Genomic DNA, 9,739 nt, shown 5'->3' with positions numbered 1-9,739 from the left:
AAATGTCGGAGCCTGTGTGGACAGCGCAAGGTCCTCTGCATACATTATGGTCGCTAGCCTTGGTGTTTTTGTGAGATTCTTAATAGTGGAAGTGGGACTGTCTCTGACTCTTTTGCTTGCTCTTGGGACCCTTTTCCTCCCACTAGCTTTGCCTCGCCCAGTCCTGATAAGAGTGTTGGTGCCTAGTCCTAGTATAGCTTGTTATGCTGTGTTTGGTTGATATCCCTGGGAGATTTGCTTTTTTCTGAAGAGAATCAGAGGAAGAGGGGAAGGGAGGACTGGGAGAAGTGGAGAGAGGGGAAACTGGTTTGGATGTATTTTATGAGAGGAAATAATAATAAATGGTCTTAGTCAGGGTTTCTATTCCTGCACATCATGACCAAGAAGCAAGTTGGGGAGGAAAGGGTTTATTCAGCTTATACTTCCACATTGCTGTTCATCACCAAAGGAAGTCAGGACTGGAACTCAAGCAGGTCAGGAAGCAGGAGCTGATGCAGAGGCCATGGAGGGATGTTACTTACTGGCTTGCTTCCTCTGGCTTGCTCAGCTTGCTTTCTTATAGAACCCAAGGCTACCAGCCCAGGGATGGTACCACCCACAATGGGCACTCCCACCCTTGACCACTAATTGAGAAAATGCTTTAAAGATGGATCTCATGGAGGCATTTCCTCAAGGGAGGCTCCTTTCTCTGTGATAACTCCAGCTGTGTCAGGTTGACACAAAACCAGCTAGTACAAATAACAATAAAAGTGAACAAGCAAATGCCAGTCATGCATATAAAAAGGATCAGTGGGCTCACTTCCGTAAGCAGAACACCTGGTAGAAGGACTAGAGAAGATAGCTCTGAATAAGGACTAAACTTTGTCTAATTTTGTCTAATTTTTGACTAAGCTTTTCCTGTGACATTTAGAATCACCTCAGATATCAACTCGGTTTCCTATAAGCTGTAACAATTTTAGTATATTCCTGTGGTACCTACTCTAGTATGTGAACAATGACTCCAGAGTTATTGGGGTCTTCTACTTAGTTGAGCATCTCAGAAAGAATATTATTTCTCCCTCAAGATATCCCCCATGTGCCTGCACAGCAACAGAAGACAATATTAAGTGTGTAGACACAGAAATTATTACCCCAGAGCTTGCTCTCAGAAGGCACATACTGGTGAAAGCCAGTATGTTTTATGTCAACTTGAAAGCAGCTAAAGTCATCAAAAGGAGGGAGCCTCAATTGAGGAAATGCCTACATGAGATTCAGCTGTAAGGCATTGTCTCAATTAGTAACCAATGAAGGAGGGTCCAGAGTACTGTGGGTGGGGCCATCCCTGGGCTGGTGGTCCTGGGTTCTATAAGAAATCGGACTGAGCAAGCCATTGAGGAGCAAGCCAGTAAGTAACATCCCTCCACGGCCTCTGCATCAGCTCCTGCCTCCAGGTTCCTGCCCTGTGTGGGTTCCTGTCCTCAATGTTTTTGATGATGAACTCTGAGTGAAATAAATGTTTTCCTTCCCAACTTGCTTTTGGTCCTGGTGCTTCATCACAGCAACAGTAACTTTATCTAAGACACCTAGGAAGCATGGTCAAATTCAACTCTATACTGTATCTTGTCTGATCTGAGACAGATCACTCAGATATGCTTCCAAACTGCCAAAAGCAGAAAACATTACACTCCCAACGGGGTTGGGGGTGGGGGTGGGGGGTATGGATTAACTTGAAAGATACTTGTATAATGCTAAAAAATGTTAACTGGGTCTACAGTTAGTGAGATTTCAACTGTTACAACTTACAAAACAAAACAAACAAACGAAAGCAAGATAATTGTATCTTGATAAAAAACAGAGGTGGGCAGCTCTCAGCTCAGTGGGCAGAGCAATTGCTTAGTGTGAGCAAGAGGGGTTCACACCCCCTCACCGTGTTAATACAACAAAACACCTCAAACTTTAAAACTATTCCTTTTCCTGGTCCTTACGCGTTATTAGTCTCAAATATAACCTTAGAGCAAAGCATATGCTTATGGAGCGAGGAACTGCCCCATAAAACCTTTAGCACAAGCCCCACTGCTTCGACCTCTGCTGCCACTGCTGCCTCAAGAGAGAGGAAGCAGAAGAGGAGCCCATGTTGCCTGTCACCTATATCCTCACTGCGCCGCCAGGAAGAAAGATGTTCGCCTGCGCCAAGCTCGCCCGCACCCCTGCTCTGATCCGAGCTGGATCCAGTGTTGCATATAGACCTATTTCTGTATCAGTGATATCTCGACCAGACACTAGGACTGGAGAGGGCTCTACAGTATTTAATGGGGCCCAGGATGGTATGTGTCAGCTGATCCAGAGGGAGTTTCAGACCAGCGCTATCAGCAGAGACATTGATACTGCTGCCAAATTCATTGGTGCAGGTGCTGCAACAGTAGGAGTTGTTGGTTCTGGTGCTGATGTTGGAACCATCTTTGTCAGTCTTATCATTGGTTATGCCAGAAACCCTCCACTGAAGCAGCAGCTGTTCTCATATGCTGTCCTGGGATTTGCCTTGTCTGAAGCTATGGGTCTCTTTTGTTTGATGGTTGCGTTCTTGATCTTGTTTGCCATGTAACAGATATTACTGCCTGAAACGTTGGCATTCGTAGTGATTTCGGATGTAGTTCTGTGTATCTTGCTGTGACTCCGAAGACTATAGTACTGGTGTCATGGAAATACATGTTACTTCCAAACTCATTTCATTAAAGATGAAAGTTTAAACAAACAAACCAACAAACCTGTAAAAAGTGGAGACATCATCAGTTGGTTCTCAAGGCATCATAAGGTCCTTGAATTACAAAAATTACCAGATCAGATGCTGTTATATGGAGTGAGTAACAACTAAATAGTGTTACAGTAATGATGGATATCTAAGTTAAGCTTTTCTCGGGTTCCGGTTACTGTATGAGAAATCTAAGCTTACAGTGCCACCTACAGGCCAAGAAAAGAATATTAATGACAGCATGTTTTTGGTTTTTTGGGTTTTTAAATTTTTTTCTTTTATTTTTACACTCCAGATTTTATTTTCCTCTCAGTCCACCCTCCGACTGTTACACATCTCATACCTCCTCCTAACCTCCTTGTTCCCAAGAGGATGTCCCCACCCGCCCCCACCCCACCAGACCTTTAAACACCCTGGGGCCTCCAGTCTCTTGAGGGTTAGGTGCATCTTCTCTGACTGAACCCAAACCCAGCAGTCCTCTGCTGTATATGTGTTGGGGGCCTAATATTAGCTGGTGTATGCTGCCTGGTTGAGAGATCTCCAGTGCTCTCCAGTGTTTGAGAGATCTCAGGAATCCAGGTTGAGACTGCTGGTCCTCCTACAGGGTCGCCCTCCTCCTCAGCTTCTTTCAGTTTGTCCCTAATTCAACTACAGGGGTCACCAGCTTCTGTCAATTGGTTGGGTGCAAATATCTGCATCTGACTCTTGCATCTGCTTGTTGGGTCTTTTGGAAGGCAGCCATGCTAGGTTCCTTTTTGTGAGTGCTCCATCAGTGTCAGGTCTTGGGGCCTCCCCTTGAGCTGGATCGCACTCTGGGCCTGTCACTGGACCTTCTTCTCATCAGGCTTCTCTCCATTTCCATCCCTGCAGTTCTTTCAGACAGGAACAATTATGGATCAGAGTTTTGACTGTGGGATGGCAACTCCATCCCTCACTCACATGCCCCGTCTTTCTGCTGGAGGTGGGCTCTACAAGTTCCCTCTCCCCACTGTAGGGCATTTCATCTAAGGTTCCTCCCTTTGAGTGCTGAGAGTCTCTTACCTTCCAGGTCTCTGGTACATTATGGAGGGTCCCCCCAACCTCTTCCCTCCCAAGGTTGCCTGTTTCCATTCTTTCTGCTGGCCCTCAGGGCTTCAGTCCTTTTCCCCCACCCAATACCAGCTCATGTTCCCCAATCCTCCCCCATCCTCTTTTTAATTCATAAAATATAACTTTTCTGAGGAAATTAAAATATCCCTCCCCTCCCAAGTTTTACAACTTAATAGAGAATCACTTTATTTTCTATCATCGCTAAAATTGTGAAGGCAGTTTTAAAAACTAACGGTATCATAATATACAACTTCATTTGTATTTTGAGATTGCTGAAGCGTCTGTGATGGGTAACCTCGAGTGTCAACTTGAAGAGGTTAGAATCACCTGGAAGACAATCTCACTTGACACGCATGTAAGGGGGATTATCCTGTTTAGAGTGATTGGGGCAGGAAGCCACACCCACAACAGGCGGCGCCATTCCCAGCGCTTGGATCCTGAACTGTCCATGAGTGACAAGTATCCACTGTTCCCTACTTTCTGACTGTGGTCACCAGCGCCCTCAGGATCCTATTGCCATGACTTCTTTGCCGTGACAGATTGCACCTTGGATCTGGGAGCCAGAATAAACCCTTTCACCTTTAAATTGTCTTTGTTAAGGTTCTTCATTGCAGGAACAGAAAGGTAACTAAGATGATATGTAACATCATCTGACATATCATGTAATAGCCTATCATATATATGGCCATAACATATACATTTAGTCATTACATTAGACATACAAAATTTTATATATATACATATATATGTATATACATACAGTCATTATATTCCACACCCAAAACTATACATAATCATTATATGACACACACTACATATATGCATACATACATATATACATATATATAATTTTTTAAAGTGAATATTCATCATCTCATAGAATGTCATTTTCTTTTCTTCTCTTCCACATTGTACCTGCAGACATGTAACAGCTGTGGAGTGCCAGGCCCCTCTTCAACACACTGTACTTACATTACCTGATGACAGTTTCACATTAGACCTCCAGTAGTATCTGTGTTAATGTCCCCTATGTGACTCTTGAGCAGGAAGCACGGGATCTTGAATAAATAGTAAAGCCAAGGCTCGAGCTGGGGCAGCTGGTCGCCAGTGGCTGTGGGTTTTTCTTTTTTAAACATTCTTTATTATATATTTTTTTACTTTAAAGGATGCTTAAAGAGCTACAAATATAGCTCAGAGATCCTGTTTGCTTAACATAGTCAATGCCCTGGAACTGAGTTCCATTAAAATATGCTTCTCACTGGCGAGCATGACCTGTGTGAGACACCTGTGTTGCTCCTGTAAAACACTGTCTAATGCTACTAAATTTCCATCAGTAACTTTAGTGACTACGTGTCTGCTAACAATCTGACTCAACTCATCTTCCTCATGTTACTTATCGGTGGACTCCGAACTGACTTCTGATTCGCTCTACAATATACAGAGTAGTGGTCCTCAGCCTTCCTAACTCTGTGACCCCTTAAGCTCCTCAGGCTGTGGTGAGCCCCCCCCCAACCATAAAGTTATTTTGTTGCTACTTCGCAACTTCGCTATTGTTATGAATCATAACATAAACATATTTGACCAACAAAGGGATTGTGACCCACAGGTTGAGTTCCACTGATACAGAAGAACATGCAACAAAAAACACATTTTGCATTCCATAGAAAACTTTTGCTTCTTTTGGATTTTATTTCCTGGTTCTAATAGTCTCTAAATGGGTAGAATTTAGCATCGCCATACAAAAAAACAAACAAACAAAAAAAAAACAAAGAAAAAAACAACAAACAACAACAACAAAAAACATCATTGCTGGTCTGCAATATTCCATATGGATTTTTTTAATTTCATCACTGTATGTTACTGGCAATGACACAAATATCTGACTAGGTCTTCCCAATAAATAATTCACCTCTCTCTATCCAAACTTAAATGACATAACGCAGTTAAAGATGACTCATGGTGCGGGACAATTAAAGCAAACTTAAGATTTCCAAATGGACAACAGGTTTTCTTTTCGCAGCATAAAACGTAGATACAATTCTGTGGTAACTCAGGAAATTAGGAATGTCTTTATTTTCAAAAAGGATCAATACAATATCCAACGTCATCGGTATGTGTCAGAAATAGAATGTGGAATACAGACAGCAGTCTAAAACCTGAGTTTTAGGTGAAAGAAAACATAGCAAAACATATACTAAAAAGTTAGTATAAAAAATTTAATTAAAATCTTCAGTCTTTCTCAAAGATGATCTCATAAATACATTATGAGAACAGATACTGCCCTTGCATGGTGTAATACCAGCCACTTAGTGCCAGAAAGGATGGCAGTTATGGAGAAAAGCTTCTCAGGTCCTGTCTCCACGGTTTCATTGTCACCTGGCTTTACCTTTCTAAGCAGTGTGGACGGTGTTCTCTCTCCGCCTCTCTCTTAAGCGTGATGAACAGCAGCCAGTGCTCAGAGGTGTGCTCCAAAGACCTGGAACTTTCATGACTGGAGCAAAAGTCCCTGAAGCACGACCTTAAAGACCACGGTCACATAGTTTTAAACTTAGACACTGATGCTTACGTTAATATACCACACCCAGCCTCTCAGGATACCGTGAAAACTGACAATCAGCAGCTGCGAAGCTCGAGGTGGAGTCCTGGGAACCACAGCTACCCTTGCTTCCGAATGCGGGGCACGTGGCTACATCAGGGTGTGGACTTAAATGTCGCCTTTCATCATTTCCCGCAGACAAACGGTAGCGTAACAGGAAGCGTCGAGGTCGAAGGACAAGGACAGTGATGAGGCTGTAGCATCGGCGTGGGACCCTTCCGCTTGAATCTCAGCAGCGTCAGGATGGACTAGTCGGTGTGACACGTTGTGGGGGTGTTTCACGATGTGCCTGTAGCATCCGGGTATATTCAGCTTCAGGGCGGGCACCCTGAACCTACAGGCCTGCAGTCCGTCCCTGCTGAGGACTCCTTGGTACCACTGCCCTACTTTGTTCTCTGGGTACTGAATGTTGTATCCAAGCACAGGCAGAACCACCTAGGAGGGCAGGGAGAAACGACAGCCTGTGGGTTAGCCTAAGAGAAGATATGCTACCATATCTCACCTGTCTGACTGGGACCCAGCTTTGTAAAACACAGCGTCAGGCTATGAATATGACAGTTGGCCTGAGACATGTTTTGGGTATTACCTAGGCTAGCTATAATGTTATTTGATAAAGAGCTAGCTTAAACCAAAGAGTCGGGAGAGCTGTGGTAATCAGTTTACGTCAGGTATCGCTGGGCAAACCATAATTCAGAAATAAAGGTTCGTTTACAGACTCAGGAAAGACCAACTCTCTGAAAGCACGCAATCCTACAAGTGGAGTCTTTGGTGACACGCAGGATAGTCTACTGCTAACCCTGCTATATTGCACGACAGTCTTAGATTCCATTTATTAAAAAGCAAACAGGTGACAGCGAGTATTTTTATTTTTTATCAGCTGCATGCCCGTGAGTAACGCCCTGCTCCTTCAGGGTTGCTCCTTTGCTGACTGCTGGACAGTATGCTTTGGTGCTAAAAAGTATTTAGAAAAACGGACAAAAAGGCATCAAATGTATAAACGAATCTCACAGAAGCCAGGCACTTTAGGGTTTAGGTCAGCATGCAGAAGGCTGAAGCAGGGTATGTGTGAGTTGGAATCTAGCCTGGGCTACGGCAGGCGTCTGAAACATGATTCACTTGTAACCCTTTTATCCAAGAAATTTGTACATGACCCTAGGCATGTAACTCTGTGAAATTGGTATAAAAGCCAGAAATTGGCTGATAATAAATCATACAAGATGTATTTCAGGATGATTCTTTAATGTCATATATATAATTCTATCTTTATTAAAGACAATCTAATTATTAAAATATTAAATCAAATTTGCATGCTAATAAGATTACGTGCTGTTTATTTTCATCTGAGGCATTAGCTGTTGGCTGAATATTTGAAATTGTGGGACAGAAAGCGTCTTCAGGGTTTTCCAGAGTTGGTAGGTATTTGGATTCAGTAATCCTCACCGCCAAGAGGATTGTTTCACACAGACAACACAGCACAAAACGGCAGAAGTAACTTAGAGCCATTTCAGAAACCGTTCCAGCTAACAGCTGTTCTTAAAAGTCAGCTACCAAAATAACAATTTTTAAAATCAGGTATCCTAATGCAATCCAACCCAAGCATAACTTGATATTTACATGCTGGTGGATGGTGGTAGAAAAATATTACGTCTCTGTTTTCCAGAAGTAAGCCATTTGTTTTTTTAAAAACCGAAAATTTTTGTATGTGCAGTAAAACCTACTTCGGCTAATATGTAATCGTTGGGAATCTGAGCTGAGGTGTTTCAGGCGACACCATCATCACCATCATCACCACCATCACCATCCTCACCATCACGGTCGTCGTCGTCATCACCATCTGCACGGTTGAGCATGCGGTACTCACGGTGCAAAGCGCATGTGTTACGATGCAGACCCTGGTCTGCAGTGAGGACACATGACGCGGTACCGGCGAATGCTTCTACAAATACCCTGGGTGCGTTATGCACTTGGTCATCCGCTAACTTTCTGTCCGTATGTACTCAGAAACCTCGTGCTGCTGCAGAACGTTTTACCATCCCCACGTTTCGCCGTGGGGTCACAGCCTACAGACTTAGAAGCTGAGATGCAGGACGGTTCAACAAAGGCCACGTAGATACTGTGCGACACTATTCACGTGACATTTTTTTTTCCCAAGGGTAGAGCACGGTAAGATAAGATAAAAAAGTAAATCGGTGATTCTTGTGAGATAGGATGAGTGCAACCCTGGAAGTAGGATTAATGGTCAGACACTGGGAAACACCGGAGGGAGACATGAACTGCTCTTACTAAATTTCTGTATTTGCATGACTATATATGTTTATCAGAAGCAAGCATAAAATAAATGATTAGGATCTAAATGATAGCATAATCATTTTGTTATAAGCATAGATTATTAGGATAATAACATTACTTAATTTAAAAGTTACCTAAGAAGGGAGGGTCAGATTTGTCTCTAGCAGACAATGCTCATGTAAATCTAAGTGATGATAACTTGTAACCACATTTACCTGGTGCAGTGCGTATGTGTTGTCTGATTCCTCTTCTTTGGTCACCAGATGAACCTAGATTTATAAAATACAGTCAAAATGAGTGGTTCCCAAATGCTCAGACTACCTCAGTGTTCCCTGACTGACACACTGAATACACATACGCTCAAACACGACCTCTTCATAATCTCGTCTCCAGACAAGCCCACTCCGTAAAAACAGACCAGTCCTTTCTGCGTTGACCACACACTACTGAAGCCGTGATAGCCGTGACTTTCCTTCCTCACCAACGAATTATGCCGAACTGAACATCTGCAGAGCCAGACCCTCCCTTCCACTCCAGGGTGACCCTAGCAAAGACAACTAGTAATGGGAGACACAGAGCCTGAACCCGTTATCTTCTGTAAGGCAAGGGCTCAAATGGAGGGACTGGGACATCAACCCAGCCACAAAACCTTTGATATAGTTTGTCCTGCCTGCAGAGTGTTCTAGGACCAAGCAAGCGGAAGCATCAAAGTGACCATAGAGACTTCATCACGCTGTTTGCTAATGAACGGTTGTAGGCATCAGAGACAGGAAGGGAAGGAAGGAGGTGTGTGATATATTATGCTTGGAAAATGTTGCTCGCAGTGTCATAGGATACAGGATTCTGGGCTGGAGAGATGCTCAGCTGTGAGGAGCACCTGCCACTCATGCAGGGGTCGGGTTGGAGACACCATGGTGCAGGCATAAATCATGGGTTTCAGACAAAGGGCCAATAAATTCATGCTGGGGTCTCTTTTAATTAGTGTGGGGGAGATTTCTATTACCTGAAATGATTTGTATAGATTTGTATAGATTTGT

General features: G+C 43.4%; 1 protein-coding gene and 1 pseudogene across 3 annotated transcripts in view; one reads left to right on the top strand and one right to left on the bottom strand.

Annotated features, from left to right (window-relative positions):
- The first annotated feature begins 2,155 nt into the window (after positions 1-2,155).
- LOC114608219 lies at positions 2,156-2,581 on the top strand (annotated as a pseudogene).
- Positions 2,582-5,627: 3,046 nt separating this feature from the next.
- The window catches only part of Pus7l (pseudouridine synthase 7 like), a 19,831-nt gene continuing 15,719 nt past the window's right edge, over positions 5,628-9,739 (bottom strand). For all 3 annotated transcript variants that reach the window (XM_028752160.1, XM_028752159.1, XM_028752162.1), the window contains exons 8-9: positions 8,918-8,971; positions 5,628-6,848 (exon numbers count right to left, since the gene is read on the bottom strand). In XM_028752160.1, coding sequence (XP_028607993.1) covers positions 6,522-6,848; positions 8,918-8,971 — 381 coding nt within the window. In that variant the 3' untranslated portion in view covers positions 5,628-6,521. The remainder of the gene's footprint in view (positions 6,849-8,917; positions 8,972-9,739) is intronic.

This window comes from Grammomys surdaster, unplaced genomic scaffold (assembly GCF_004785775.1).
Source record: "Grammomys surdaster isolate TR1022 unplaced genomic scaffold, NIH_TR_1.0 125878, whole genome shotgun sequence".
NCBI classification, from domain to species: domain Eukaryota; kingdom Metazoa; phylum Chordata; class Mammalia; order Rodentia; family Muridae; genus Grammomys; species Grammomys surdaster.
The sequence above is the reverse complement of the archived record's forward strand: the minus strand, read 5'-3'. Positions and strand labels throughout refer to the sequence as shown.